At 42.9% G+C, this 15,829-nt stretch overlaps 1 protein-coding gene across 2 annotated transcripts in view; it reads right to left on the bottom strand.

Moving 5' to 3' along the window:
* Nucleotides 1-2,247: 2,247 nt before the first annotated feature.
* Nucleotides 2,248-15,829, bottom strand: part of CACNB3 (calcium voltage-gated channel auxiliary subunit beta 3) — a 52,746-nt gene continuing 39,164 nt past the window's right edge. For both annotated transcript variants that reach the window (XM_058169640.1, XM_058169639.1), the window contains exons 10-13: nt 10,209-10,360; nt 8,321-8,416; nt 6,408-6,566; nt 2,248-4,577 (exon numbers count right to left, since the gene is read on the bottom strand). In XM_058169640.1, coding sequence (XP_058025623.1) covers nt 4,263-4,577; nt 6,408-6,566; nt 8,321-8,416; nt 10,209-10,360 — 722 coding nt within the window. In that variant the 3' untranslated portion in view covers nt 2,248-4,262. The remainder of the gene's footprint in view (nt 4,578-6,407; nt 6,567-8,320; nt 8,417-10,208; nt 10,361-15,829) is intronic.

Raw genomic sequence — 15,829 nt, forward strand, 5'->3', positions numbered from 1 at the left:
TGTTTATTCTTGGTTTTTTTTCACAAGTAGAAATATGTATGTTGTAAAGACCTGTGATACTGCTGCCATAGCTATACTGCTGCTGTTCTTTTTGAATGAAACAGTTCTACTAAAAGGACTACCACTTAGAAATAATAAGTTGGTGGCTTAATGCTGTGCTATTTTACATTATATGTGATGAGAAACAGCAGCACTGCTTGCAGCAAAATAATACTTAAATTGAGAAGTCTGGGGAAATCAAGGAAAGGTCTTGTTTTCTGAAAAGCCAATAATTTCCTCTGCAGTAGTTGCTGTAGTTTTCTTCTGAGGTAGGTTGTAAGCTGAATTTGGGGGGGGGATTCCTTTGACCAATTCTCATTTAATGATTAACAGTGATAACCATGTGCAAAATAGACATCAGTTTCAAAAGTCTCAGGAAAAAGTGCCAGCAGTTGAGAGAAATGTTCGGTTCTCTTTTGCTTACAAAATGTTGCATTATTACAACAAACTATTGTTACTACTATACCAGGAGTTTGAGGGTGAAGGTTTTCAATTGTGCCATAAATTATATTAGTGCTACTATAGAGACCCCTGTTTATGTACACTTTTGTGCTCTTAAGGTGATATGCCTGGCTGTTCATGAACTCAATAGCACAAGCTTGAGAAACGTCTGGAAAAAGCTTCTTGCACTGAATCTCAAACTATGCAAAATTGTACAACCTGATACATAAATGTCTGTGCTTATGAACATGATTGTTCTCAATTTTCATCCCCAATGTATTTATTTAGTTTGTTATATCCCATCTTTATTATTTTTACAAATAACTCAAGACGGCAAACATCTTCAACACACCTTCCTCCTCCTATTTTCCCCACAACAACCACCCTGTGAGGTGGGTTGGGTTGAGAGACAATCACTGTCCCAAGGTCACCCAATTGGCTTCCATGGCTATGGCGGGACTAGAACTAGAATAGGATGATGGCAAAGAGGAGATATTTGTTATGCAACCGTACAATCTAAAATGAGCTTGTTGCAATTGATGGGTTCTACTAAGTACTGTTGTTTCGGTTTGTACTTTAAAGGCAATTCATACACGCACACACAATTTTAACCAAATTTTCAGTCGAAATTTCTGCAAAAGTATGACTTTACAGACTAACTTGTATTGTGACAAGATAGATTTACAGACCATAGTTTAAAACATTTCTTGAAAGCCAGAAATAGTGAGCCATTCTATAGGTACCCACTCCTCAAAACAATAATTTTCAAAGTGAGAATCATCAAAATGCATTTTGTGAATGGAAAGGAGAAGCCCTTCAGAAGATGACCTCTGACAGACAGCTAGGGAAAGGTGGATGCTAGGCTAGGTTCTAATATATCTGAAAGTCAGAATTGATGCATAGGGAGTAAGCAAAAATGCTTCTTAAATGGTGTGTTATGCGCGTTTACGTGAGTATTGGTTAATAGGCAAGACTTCTGACATTTTAATTAAAAGGCAATTTCAGTGTTTCGGTTATTATCTGAGGAAGGTTAGATGCCACTCAATTTACACCTTTCCTAGGTTGAATGCAATTGACAGGTAAATCAATCAAGAACTTGACGACTGCAACCCAGTCATTGAGCTACCTGCTTTTTACTTTCCTTTGCACAAATGCCATTTGAACTAAGAGGGCCTTGTTTATTCTGGCTACGGTATTTGAACCTTTGCCACTTTAACATGAAAGCTGCTTGTGCCTGAACTCTTGAGAGAATTAATTATACTGCTAATGTGTGGCTTATATATCCCGTACAATTGCCATATATTTTCCCCAAGGAACTCTGGGAACTGTAGCCTAAGATCCTACAAATTAGAGAAGTCCAAGCCTTACTCCTACCTCAGAAGTGAGTAGCTCTGGAGCCAATTGAAAATTGTGATCAATCAATTCTGAACAGTCAAGTCATGGGATATCTTGTTCATCCCAACCTTTGGCTCAAGAATCATGCTGCGTTTAGTGTTGCATCAGGGAAGGGGGTTATGAACACCAACCAAAACACCATCTTGAATTCTGTCCTTCAAATCCTCCAATCCAATGTCCTTGCAGCTGTACTCAAAATAACAACCACTCAGCCACATGTTATAAATAACAAATGCTTGTTGTTTCAAACAGGCTTACAAGTTTTTGGGGGAAATAAGTGCTCTCTACAAAAGAAGAGTAACAAAGCTGTTGCAGCAGCCCATCAAACAACCACTACCGCAGGGATAGAAACATTTCCTGGTCCTCAAGCCACAAAACAGGAGAGCATTTCCCCTTCGGCTCTGGACCTTCCAAAGGTACAACAGATACTCAACACAACTCCCAATGCTAGTGGGCAATATTTACAGGCTGATTTCTGGTAGCTGTACGTGCTTTTTAAAGGAAGGGGCTGCCACCCACTGCCCCGAGAATGGAAGAGGGGGAATGGAAGAGCAGGGTTTGCGCATCAGAAAAAGCAGGAAGTAGGATGTCTATAGCCCTGGGCCACTTCCGCAAGATGGAAGCCCCAAAGTACTGAGGGTAGGAGTCACCATGAAAGAGCAGGACCTAACCGATTACTCGGCACCTCATCTCCCTTCCACTTCCCGCAACACAAGTGGAAAGTGGAAGATCAAAGTTGCATGCAATTAGCAAGAAATTTTGGGACAAGTGAGGAGGATACAGACTCAAGCATCTCATACTGTGGCTTTAAAAATGTCTTCCCACTAGTCCGCTAACAGAAGTGACTGTGCAGGAGGATGACCTAGCAGGACAAGAGGAGCAAGGCTGAGCGTTGGGGTTCCAAGGAAATAAAAGTTTCAAGGGTTTCACTCTATTGGGGATGAAACAGATTTGGAATAAAAGGCCAGCAAGAGTCAGGAAAGGCCTAACTGAACCCTTCTCCACTGGCTATTTTTTGTGTGCAAAATAACTTTCTCTGCTGAAGACTCTCTCCCCACTGCCCCCTTTGGATCTAAAACTCCCATCTAGAAAAGGCAGCCAGTTGGCTGGGATATGTTGGAGACAGACTATTTTGGAGCTAGGATGGAAAGGGCTAAACCTCTCTCCTGCTGCTACTCTACCAAATGATTCTTGAGGCTTTATGTTACATGTGTTAGTAGTGCACAGTACGGTTCGCATCTCAGCTTCCTTAGAATCAATAACTTGCTTCAAGGTCATGGGAGTTATATAAAAGAATATGAAAACTTAAGAAAATCTTGGGTAAATCTGAAGCAATTTTTTTTTCTTTTGTATCTGGCCTTACCCATCTATCAATAATTGCAAGGGCAACAGAAGATGGAAGCTGTGTAGCCCTCTCAATGATAGTCATGAACATTTAAATATTCTTGTAGAAAAGCCACCGCTACATAGATATCTTTTGGCCTTGTGATACTTGGATTATATCCAAATTAGCAGCAAATAATTTATCGATAATCTCTTAGATTACCCTGCCATAGTTGAATGATTTTTCACCATCTCAACTTTAAGCGAAACTAAATCCCCCGAATGCAGAACATTCAGTGCCAGGGAGCCTTTTAGTTCTACCTTCTTCCTGATGTATTACTCTTCCTGTGCAGGCTGAAATATTGTGGCTCAGTTTCGCCTGCTGCTTATTGCACGTGATTCACCAAAGCATTTGCACAAAATGGTTGCCAATGCCGTGAAGATCACACCCTGTAATTGAAACAGTATTGGCTGTTCATATATCAATTTCTAGAGTGCATCACTCTTAATTAGCAGTCTTGGTTATCTATACCAATCTCAATTTCGGACAGATCTTGGGACATGTGCACACAGGTCTAACCTTACAGCAAGGCAAAAAGTGAGGCTCTGGGTCTCCCGCTTGGAAGAAGTAAACTCATCCTAAGGTCTCCACATGCCTGGCTTACTTTCTCCCTTCAGCTCTGATCTCCTGCTCAGTTTAAATTGGAGCTACAACCAACTTCTCTCTTGGAAAAAATTTCTTTCTCTGAGATGCAGAAGCCCAATCCAGTTCCTAGACTCCCCACCCATCCCAAAACGGGACCGGGATATGAAGTTTACCCTGCAAAGATACTATCATGGCCTACATAATCCAAAGTGAAGGAGGGCCAGATAAATCATCCAATGCTCTTTTAGGCAGCCATGGCTATGTCTGGGCTTCCCTAGATAGCACCTGTGCACTCTGTGGGGCTCAGCTACAAAGGGAAAGAGACAAAGGCTTGAGATCAGGCAATTAACTCAGTTTGGGAGATGGCAAAGACAGCAGCCGCCGTGTCTTGTGTCCCTGGAGGCCTGGCCAGGAAGTTTCAATAACTATCTTTGGCCCAGGGCCGGTTGCGTTGCCAGTTCCTGTCGTTGTGATTGTGCTCAGAGTCGCGCTCCAGAAGACGGTCCTGCGAGTCATGGCCGTTGGTGCTGCGGAGGCCACTGTTGTGGTTGCGGTGAGGCTGGTACAGGTCAGTGTAGGCGTCGGAGTATTCATCCTCCAGGTGCCGGGAGCTGCGCTGAGAGGACGCCGTCCATGTCTTGCGCGAGGCGTCACTCACTTCGTCAGATTGCATCAAGCTGTCGTGCTCCACCGGGGAGCGCTCACTCTCTTGCTCACCCATTGGGGCCTGGCTCTGCGAGAAGGAAGGGCAGAAGGAAGTTGTTAGCAAGCCTTCCGTTGCCTGGTGCTCTCCCAACATGACAGTCGGAGCTGGGTTGGAATTCAGCCCTTAATTTGCTGCATCCAAGAGCTTCCATATGACTAGATTCAGGATCCCCAATTCATCTACAGCAGGGAATGATGGCCCCTTTACGACCTGTGGATTTCGACTCCCAGAATTCCTGAAGTCCATGCTGGCTCAGGAATTCTGGGAATCAAACTCCACAGGTCGTAAAGGAGCCATCATTCCCCACTCCTGATCTACAGCACTGTTCACTGCACTTATACTTTCACCAAAAAATATTGAAACCTTGGAAATGGACCACAAATAAGTTCTACCGGTGCCCTGCAGTTTATTGATTTGCACAGGATAGGATTACGGTTCATACATACGGTTTCCAATTACAGTATTTATAATCAAGAAATTTCAATTGGATTAGGACTGATTCTTTGCTTCAGTACTAATTAATCTCCCGACAAGCATTTTAATCAAATCAATCAGCTAGGAGAAACAGAATAAATTTGCTTATATTTCTTCATGGTTTAAATGAGGCTGTATGTTGTTGGGTTTTTTTTAAAGCTGTTTAGGTAGTCCTTGACTTACAACCGTTCATTGAGTGACTTACCTAGTTACAATTGGGCTAAAAAAAGTGACTTACAACTGATCCTCGTACTTACAACCATTGCAGTGACCCCATGGTCACATGATCAAAATTCTGGCACCATTTGCACGATTCCTAGCCAACTTCCAACATCTGGAGGAAGCCAGATTCACTTAACAACTATGTGATTCACTTAACGACAGTGATTTGTTTAACAACTGAAGCAAAAAAGGTTATAAAATTGATCCTTATTCATTTAACTATCGCCTTGTTTAGCAACAGAAGTTTTGGTCCCAAATGCGCTCATAAATCAAGAACAACCTGTACACTGGTCTCTTCATCTTCACCTAAAGTTAGCTTTTTGGAATGAGGGGCAGCTGGTTGAAGATTCTCTAAGAGAATAACTCAAAAACGGAAAACCTCTGCCAGTCAAAATATTTTTGGACACAAAGAATGACCACTTGCAATGCTGGCAATGGCTAATGGCATCTGGAGTCCAATATATAGTGGGGCCAAGGTTCACTGCCCCACTTGAGGGTTAGTTTGGGGGTAACACAGAATAGAATAACAGAGTTGGAAGGGACGCTGGAGGTCTTCTAGTCCAACCCCCTGCTTAGGCAGGAAACCCTACACCACTTCAGATAAATGGTTATCCAACATCATCTTAAAAACTTCCAGTGTTGGAGCATTCACAACTTCTGGAGGCAAGTTGTTCCACTGATTAATTGTTCTGTCAGGAAATTTCTCCTTAGTTCTAAGTTGCTTCTCTCCTTGATTAGTTTCCACCCATTGCTTCTTGTCCTGCCCTCAGCTGCTTTGGAGAATAGCTTGACTTCCTCTTCTTTGTGGCAACCCCTGAGATATTGGAACACAGCTATCATGTCTCCCCTAGTCCTTCTTTTCATTAAACTAGACATACCCAGTTCCTGCAACCGTTCTTCATATGTTTTAGCATCCAGTCCCTAATCATCTTTGTTGCTCTTCTCTGCACTCTTTCTAGAGTCTCCACATCCTTTTTTACAATGTGGGGACCAAAACTGAATGTAGCATAATAGCAATTCCCAATGGCTGGAGATAACAAGGGTAGCCTATTGCCTTTGGAGTCCCCCAATGAGCTGCAAAACATCTGTCACAGTTACTGCCAGAAACTGGATGTTATACTAGAGTCTTTTCAGTTCGGGCAAGAAGGAAACTTGTCGTACCTGCAGGCCAGAAATGGCAGTGGAAGGAGTCAGGAGGTTCTGGCTCCCAAGGCCTTGTGCAGGGTGGTGGGTTGCTCGCCAGTATACCTCCAAATACTCAGACAGATGTTCACAAGCATCCTCCAGCTGGTTCTCATCTAGGATCACATCAAAGAGTTCCTTGGGGGAAACAAATAGCAAAGATAAAAAGAAAGCGGAAGGAGTAAGACTTATAAACTGCACTGCAATCTGCCCTTGCTGCTGCCTCTGTATAGTTAGCCCTTGACTTAAGACCAGTCAGTTAGCAACTGTTCAAAGTTATAACTTTGTTTAATGTTAAATGTTTTTAATTTTTGTGATTTTTGTTTTTACTAGGCTGTAAACCGCCCTGAGTCCTTCGGGAGAAGGGCGGTATATAAATCCAAATAATAAATAAATAAAAATAACAGACATCCCCCACTCCCCGCAAAAGGTACTTACAACTTGGTGGTAAAGTTCTGATGGCTGCCCTCCCTTGCAGTCACATGACTGCATTTCAGGCAATTGGCCTGCATTTACAGCTGTTTGCGGCATCCTGTAGTCATATGACTGCAATTTAGGTTTTTGCCAAAACCCAGCGTTTACTTCTACTTTTCAGCAAAAGCACCATGAATATGGTGATTCGCTTCACGACCGCTGTAAAGTAACAATGGTCGTAGGACATCACATAATAACCTACTTAATGACTGTTATTACAATCATAATAGACAGGGAGGAGTCCTTAGTACTCTCTGAGCTTGCTTGTTTTCTTGCAGATGTTTCATTACCCTAACAAGGGAACCTCTTTAGTGCTAGTCACTGCAAAAAATAACAACAAGCTAGTCTGCAAGAAAACACGCAAACTCAGAGAGCATCAAGGACCACTCATTTCAAACCTGAGCTACAAATATTCTCCTTTAGTACAGTAGACAGTCTCCATTTACTGTCCTATGTTGAAGACAACCTGCATTGTAAATTCCTGCTCCCATCATCCCAAATTCTGAACAATGGCAGGGGAAGAATCAGAATTCTGGTCTTTAAGGCAGCAGGCAAAGGAGGCCTGGAACAGAGGCAACAGCTGCTGAGGCATCATACAAGTGTGCAGTAGTGACCATGATTAAGTTCCTGAAAATGACATCTCTCTTAAAACAGGTACAGAACTATCACTGTAAATTTAATGCTTCAGTGGTTTCCCAAATTTCATGGACAGCCTGGATTCCTGAATAAATAAACCTATTAATTGAGAACTTGCGTATGTTCCCTGTATGGATGTTAGACATTGCAAAATACAGGTAGTCCTCGACTTATGCTCACAAATTTCTGTTGCTATGTGAGGCATTGGTTAAGAGAGTTTTACCCCATTTTACGACCTTTCATGCCACAGTTGTTATCACAGAATCATCGCAGTTGTTAAGTTAGTCACACAGTCATTAAGTGAATCTGGCTTCCCCATTGACTTTGCCTGTCAGAAGGTCACAAAAGGGGAATCACATGACCCTGGGACACTGCAACTGTCATAAATACGATTCGGTCGCCAACTGTCTGGATTTTGATCATGTGACCATGGGGATGCTGCAATAGTCGTAAATGTGAAAAATGGTCACAAGCCACTTTTCAGTGATGTTGTAACTTTGAACGGTCACTAAATGAACTGTTGTAAGTCGAGGGCTACCTGTGTAGAAAATCAGACTAGTGTTGGTTGGGGTTTGTGGAAAAACCATTTGTTGTATCTCCGAAAGCAAACTGATTCTAGAATGTAACTTTATATCGGTCTCTTTAAGAAAGGGGCAGGGTATGAGTAGAGATGGGCAGCCAGAGAAATTTATTTTACTCCTGCCGCCAAAGTGGACACAAGCAAAGCCAGGACAAGGAGGAGATGGGCGATGAATCAAAAACATTATGCATAAAAGACTCACCGGAGGACACTGGACAAGCTTGTCAGCAGCCATCATTTGCACATTGAGATGCTTCACCTGTGATTTCCCTCTGGATTTAATAAGGCGTTGCAACACCTTCCACAGAAAAAGGAGAAGATAGAGGCAAAGAGTTCAAAGTAGCCACGTGAAATCTAGAGCTACTATATAATGTCTTAGTAACAGATTTGGGTTAAGAATTAGAATACATCTAGAACACCCTTATCCAAACTTAAGAAAGCCCAAGTGGGTTAATTAACTCTCAAGAATGGTCTTGGCTTGCTTACCTTAGGATTCCTTAACCCCGACATCTGTCAGGGGCCTCCATTGGGAAGAGCTGATCTAGAACTATTGCTGTGCATAAGTAAGACACTGGCCGAGGAATGAATTTGGCTTTCTGCGTAGGAACATTCATTCAAAAACATTCAGTTCCTTTTCTCAGCCTTGGCCAGCTGAGAAAATTCCAGATCTGCTGAGCTATGCTGCTACAGCCTAACTGGTATGTGGCCCTTAGCCCCTTTTCCTTGGTCCACAGAAGGTCAAATATTCCTTTGTACAAATATGCAATATTGGTGTCACAGTTTTCAGCTATTCTGAGGCAGGAGGTGTATGAAAACAGTTACACAGCCAATATGATTTGGCTAAAATAATTGAAAAACACATCTTCAAAGTTTGTTCCTCAAGCAAAACTCTTGTCCATACCCCTTTGAATCATTCCCTCGTGTATTGTAGATACAACTGCTCCTAATTACGACAGATAGCCCATAGTCACCCAAAGGTTGACTGGCCTCATTGAAAATGAATATGGATTTCCTAAGGAAGGGAGGGGGGGTTCTCTTGATTAATGTGGTTTCTTCTTCTGATATGGTAGCTTTGAAGACCAGCTAGTTATGAGAGCAGTCCACCTTCCTATCAGGCCCTATGTCTATGGAGATTCTCAATACATCCAGGTCAGGAGTCTGCAAACTTGGCTCCTTTAAGACTTGTGGACTTCAGCTCCCAGAGTTCCTCAGGCAGCTTTGTTGAGGAAGTCTGGGAGTTGAAGTCCACAAGTCTTAAAGGAGCCAGATTTGCAGACCCCTGATTCAGGTCATCATTGTGACAAAGGTGCTTTTTACAAAATATAGAAACTAGTAGTCCCAAAGGTGCTTTTTTCAAAAGACAACTGGACTTTCTAAAAAAAACAAAAAGGCACCTTTGGGACTATCAAGCTGTTCACTCAGAGAGCAAGGTTGGCATCGCTCTGCCTCTTCTCTGGTCATGGAAAACAATCATTTCCCATCCAATTTCCTTGAAAAGAAAATGGCAGGGCAATTCAGGCCACCCTGTTCCATGCAGCTTTAGCATAAAATCCTGAAGACTGCACTAAGTATTTTTCCATCACCATCTGCTAGTGAACATGCACCTGGAATCTTGCCTTTTTAAAGCAGAGAATGGGAGTGAAAGGCAAAATTCAGAGAAGGAAGGGGAGGAGACACTCTCTGTGGTATTCAAAGATTGTCTTGACTTGCTAACTTTATTTGGATGGCAACTGTTTGTTTCCCTGTTGTGAGGCCTGTTGTAAAGATTATTACATAAGTCTTAGAGCTTTGTAAGCTCAGGAGCATCACCAGGGAATAGCACAAGGAGGCAGCACCCTGGGAAGACTGGTATTGGATGGGAGCAAAGCTGCCGATTGGGCGTAACCCAGGTGTGGGTTCTCTACTTACCTTTACTATTGGTTTGCAACAGGAGCGGGCGCATGCACGCGCTTCTGTGCATGCGCAAATCATCTATTATGATGTCCAGGCGGGTAGGCGGAGCCTCCTGCCGCTTTTACTACCGGTTCGCAAGAACTGGACAGAACCAGGAGCAACCCACCACTGGCGTAACCCCCGTATTCCCAGCTCACCTTTGGGGAAGAAACTTTGACATAGACAACGATGGGAGCCAGAGAGGTTTTGGCCAGCTGGGCTGGGTGGTTGATGGTGTCTGCATCCAGCACTACCAGTTGCAAGGACTTGGCCAATTCAAAGATCCGCTCAATCTCGCTCTGGACTTCAGCTGTAAAAGCAACAGAAGGACTGTGAATTGGACATCCTTCTCCCCAAGAGGAAATGCCATTTTCTCAGCTTCCTTCCCTCTGTATGTCTCAGATACAGTTAATCCTTGACTTATGACTACAGTTGGGGCTCGAATTTCCATTACTCGGCAACACCATTGTTGTAAGTGAGTCTTGCCGATTTTGCAATTTTTTTCCCCCATGGTTGTTAAGCAAATCTCTGCAGTTGCTAAGTGAATGTCACTTCGCTGTTAAGTGAATTCGGCTTCTCCCGCTGACTCTGCTTGTTGGAAGTCAGCTGGGGAGGTTGCAAATGGTGATCATGTGACCCCCCCACAACCATTGTGAATATATGCCAGTTGCCAAGCATCCAAATTTTAATCATGAGGAAGCTGCAATAATCATAAGTGCAAGGATTGATTATAAGTCACTATTTTGAGTTCTGTTGTTAATGTTGAACACACGGTAAACAAATGGTTGTAAGTTGAGGACTACTTGTATCTCTTGCGTTTCCCACCTCCAATGTTCCTCTTCGTCTTCCTCCTCCTCTAGTAAAAGACAGAGCTTTTACTACACAGGAGAAGTCCCAAAGAGGGACACCCACTTGCAATCACAAAAGCTGCCATGCTGAGGTAACACGAAGCAGAAGCCTCTTCCCTTGGCTTTAATGGGAAACCAGCCCATCAGGCTTTGCTTGTTCATTAACCATCCCCTCCCTCCCTGGTGTGCACCAAATTGGCTCCCATGGGCAGGGGTGGGCTGCTGGGGGTTTGCAGGGGTTCGGGAGAACCTCTAGCTAAGATTCTGTGCAGTTCGGAGAACCCCCAAATACCATTCCTGGCTGGCTCCTCCCATCCCTCCCCTCCCCTCCCCGGAATCCCCATGCAGTCCGTTTTGGATGCAGGTAAGTGCAGGGTGCACACGGAGGCTCGCAGCGGGCGAAAAACAGGCTTACCAGAAGTTTGGGAAGGCCAGAAGTGGGCCCGTTTCCAGCCTCCAGAGGGGCCTCCGGAGCTTGGGAAGGCTGTTTTCACCCTCCCAGAGGCTCAAGGAAAGCCTCCGGAGCCTGGGGAGGGCAAAAATGCCCCTCCGCCATGCTGCAGGAGGCCGACTAGGCCACGCCCACCATGGCCACACCCATCCAGCAATCAGGCAGAGAACCCCTTGCTAAAATTTTTGAAGCCCACCCCTGCCCATGGGTCCTAGCCTGCTATCCCGGCAATCCTGATGCCAACTGAGGCTGCTTTTCTGACCATGGAACAGCTACGCAGGCAGTGAGTACTCAGCGCCAGGGGGGCTTGGTCAACAAATCTCCTTCCAAAGGTTATTCGCTCCCTTGTCTTGTCCTGAGGGAACGTTAATCTCTCTCCCCCTGCACATGGCTTCTGCGATGACTAGAACTGGTCTTAGGCACCCTTCTAATCTGGGGGGTCCCCATCATATTCCACATAGTCACCTGCCTTGTATTTCGGGGCAAAGGGAGAAGGACCCCTCGTGTTTCCTATTCTCTTCCAGTTTGATGGTGAACCTCTCTGATCTCCAAACTGACAATCCCAGAGTCCCAGTTTTGCTATTCTGCCTCCCCTCGCAGAATCTGAGAGAGGAAGCAGGTTTCGCCCATTTCTCTGCCGATAAAATAGCCACGTTCAGCTCTTAAGCCATTTGGATCCACCTGGTCAGAATAAGAAACTTGTGGCTAAGAATTTGGGTTCAAGTTTGCTTTCTTTTCTGTTCACCCTTCCTATCTTTTTTTTTTTTCCCGTTTTGTGAGAAATTGACTTTATGGTCAGGAGCTTAAACTCCCATTTAAATCTAATATCAGATGACTCTAATGAATATCTCTGAGTCACACGGAAAGATTAAAGGCACATAATAGGAATTTTTAATCACTTACCAATTCTGAGGTAAAAGCTGATTAAAGTATGGGACATGCCTCATAAATTTATTTTGACTAATATGATAATATTATCTGGGAGAAGCTGATAAGATTACATATAAGGCACTTTATGATGGAGGCCTGTTGCTGACCATTTGCCAAACTTCATTACTGGTGCTGCTGCTTCCTAGTAATTCACAATTGCATCTTTAAAGGTTATAAATTAAACCCAATCAAAATTCATGGTTAAACAAGTCAGTTAAGAACTTACAATCAATTTGAACTAGTTCCAAGACAGAGGCCACTCACTGAACGGGCAGAAATTATAAAACTACGAGTGAGTGAGTTCACACATCAGACTAAGTTATAATGTGATTTGTTTGGGCTAGGCGTAATGTGGTATCTAAATCAGTGTACTGTGGTTAATTGCTCAGTGCATTGAATGAATTTTATTTATTCAAAACTTTATTCAGTAATTCATGTTTAACAAATCCAGTTTTCATGTCCCTTCATGGAGAAGGAGCCTATCAAGAACAGTACAGGTAGCACTTAGCCACCATTTGAAGTTACAACAGCGCTGAAAAAAGTGACGTATGACCATTTTTCACACTAATGACTATTGCAGCATCCCCATGGTCAAAATCCAGATACATGGCAACTGGCATGCATTTATGACAACTGCAGTGTCCCCGGAGTCACATAACCACATTCTGCAACCTTCTGACAAGCAAAGTCAATGGGGAAGTAAAATTCACTCAACTATCATATTACTAACTTGACAGCGCAGAACTCAACTTATCAACTCGGAGAAGAAAGGTCGTAGAATAAAACTCATTTAAAAACTGTCTAGCTTTTGGGCTCAATTGTGGTTGTAGGTCAAGGACTACCTGTTTTAAAAAGGGTAACTCTAAACCATTTTGGGTTTACACATGGAGTAGCATGTCTGCAGAGATAGTATCTAACAAAGTATAGGAAAAGGCTGAAAACTAACTGTGATCTCCCAGAGTAAAAGCTGCAAGAGTTACCCTAGAACAGAGGTCGACAACCTTAAAAACTCAAAGAGCCATTTGGACCTGTTTCCCACAGAAAAGAAAACACCGGGAGCCGCAAAACCCTTCCCGTGCCTGACTATTTTCTGAGCGGCCACAGAACTGGCATATGTAGTTGAATTAAATGTTCTGTTTTCTTCTGAAACTTTTCTTTTCTTGGATTTATCCAAGGTTGGTCTACCAGGTGTTGAAAAGCTCAATAAATCGTGTGCCGGTGGGTATCACACATCGGCAATTGTAATGCATATTTTGAGTGACAGGGAGCCGCTGCAGAGGGATGAAAGAACCACATGCGGCTCCAGAGCCGTGGGTTGCTGACCCCTGCCTTAGAAGGAAGTCTTCTGAAGGTGATTCCACAGAAGAACTTTTGGGCAAAGAGTCAGCAGAAGTCACTTGCAGGGAAGGTAACAATGATGTCTTGACTTGCCTCCTCTTTCTCAATCAGAAGGAAGATTTAAGCAGAAAATTGAGTTAACTTTCAAGAGAAAAGCTCAAGAAATGAAAGAGCCATTTCAAGTGACAGCCGAGGTTTTGCCCTCTCCGATTCTTGAGAACTAACCCAAGTGAAAGTAAGGACATCACAACAAACATATAATTTATTCAGAGAGCTGAATTTAGTTATAGAATTGATGCTTTCCTAAAATAGTTCACGACTGATCAATGAGTTTAATTTTATCTTGAGCCATTTCCATACCCTGAGGAAGTGCCAATCGGAGATCCTGGTGCCAACTCACTGCATCTCCACAGGGCTTCTGGGATGGTGGTAGGGGCGCTTCAGAGGCTGACCTTGTTTGCCTCTTTCTCCAGGGGAAATGCTTTGAGAAACATTTTGCAGTATCTCCTCCTGAGCTCTGAAGGAAAGGAAGTTCCTTCCTTTTTCTCTAAATCATGCTGTCTCCCGAGATTTGCCTCCATTCATCTGAAAGGAATTGTGGTTTCTCCTTCTGATAACAAACTGACAAGATTGGGCATTGGATGGAATACCAGTATTTTTCCCCACCCTTTTCTTTATTGGTCAATAGGAAAAGTCATTTCCCATCCTCAGAAAGTAGGCAAAGGGATGTTAACACAATGGTACAGAATACAGCAACAGGAAAGAGTGGCTGTGTAGGAAGTGCCTTCAGTCTACATTAAAAAGATGCTGTCAGGTGAAGCTCAAGTTAGCCTAGGTGTATCTTATGGTCAGGTGCGTCCTATAGTGCGAAAAATACTCGGTAGGACTTATTTTTGAATAAGCATGCATAGACGGCATGGTTGATGGAATTTGGGAGGATCGCTGTTCTTGAGTCAATGCTTGGGGAAATGCATAAAAAGTGCTTTCGAAATACTACAGTCTGCACTGATGGAACATAAAAGGAATATAAATACAATATGTTGACTGCAGCAGAAAACTGAGAAATTTGAGCTAGCAAGTATATTCAAGGAGAATGATTAGACAGCTGTTTAAGAGAGATCAGGTGAGGTTATCTGATCCATGTTTGCTATGCAATGTCAAATGAAAGTAAAATCTCTAAAATTTTCCAACTTTTCTTACTCATAGCCATATCACAGCCTTCTACTTCATCCAGTGGAAATCCATGCCCATATGCTGGGGAAGGATAACCGTTTTGTAATAGTTTCCACCCCCTCCCGGTTTGAAAGAGCTACAGAAGATCCAGCACTGAGGCAATCAGGCCACCAGGAGGGGAAAGCGATTATAAGCCTATTCATCTCTTCTTCTTTTTCAAACTTAAACTAAAAATCCCACCAATATAATTTTGCAGTTTAAATGTGCCCTCAAAAGAGCTGCGTTTGGCCTATAGGTCTATGCGCTGCTCACACCCACCACATTTGTAACTTCATGGATATTAGCAAGAAATATTAGAACAGATTGTTTGATTCCATAAAGAGGCATGGAAAAATTGCAGGAGTTTTTAGATCACACATACGTTTAATGAACAATAATACTAGTACTGTAACTTGTCTTAAACTGGGGTAGTAGCTGCATCTTTAAAAAGATATTAATGTCTAAAAATATTTTATTCCCTTACTATGACATCTGAGTCATTCACCAGGGCCGTGGTATATATTCCCATTTATCCTCCAGACAGGCTTTCCATCAATCTTCCACTTTGCTCACAGATTGCTTTTAAAGTAGTTCTTTTGGGTACATTTCTAAGGTCATGTGCTTCAAAAGCTAAAAGCTATTTCCAATGTGCAAATGCATAAAAATTTTAAAATGAATTATTGCCAATTTTAAACTTAATTTCTGCACAGATCACCATGCCAAGAGAGGAAGAACAGACTTTAGAATTACTAAAACACTGCAGCAATTTGAACCTTCAACAGCAGTGCCCCGGGTTGTAAAATATGTGACCTGTGCAACACTACTTCACCTATATTTTCCTTGCTATGTATTAGCATGGGCCTCATCCTCTTGTTTTATCATAACAAGTGCAACGCTATATTAATTATTTGCAGCTCCTGTATTTTGCAAAAATACCATCAACAAGGTGGCTCAGGGGCTAGGACGTTGAGCTTGTCAATCGAAAGGTCAACAGCTCAGT

Source organism: Ahaetulla prasina, chromosome 2 (assembly GCF_028640845.1).
Source record: "Ahaetulla prasina isolate Xishuangbanna chromosome 2, ASM2864084v1, whole genome shotgun sequence".
NCBI classification, from domain to species: domain Eukaryota; kingdom Metazoa; phylum Chordata; class Lepidosauria; order Squamata; family Colubridae; genus Ahaetulla; species Ahaetulla prasina.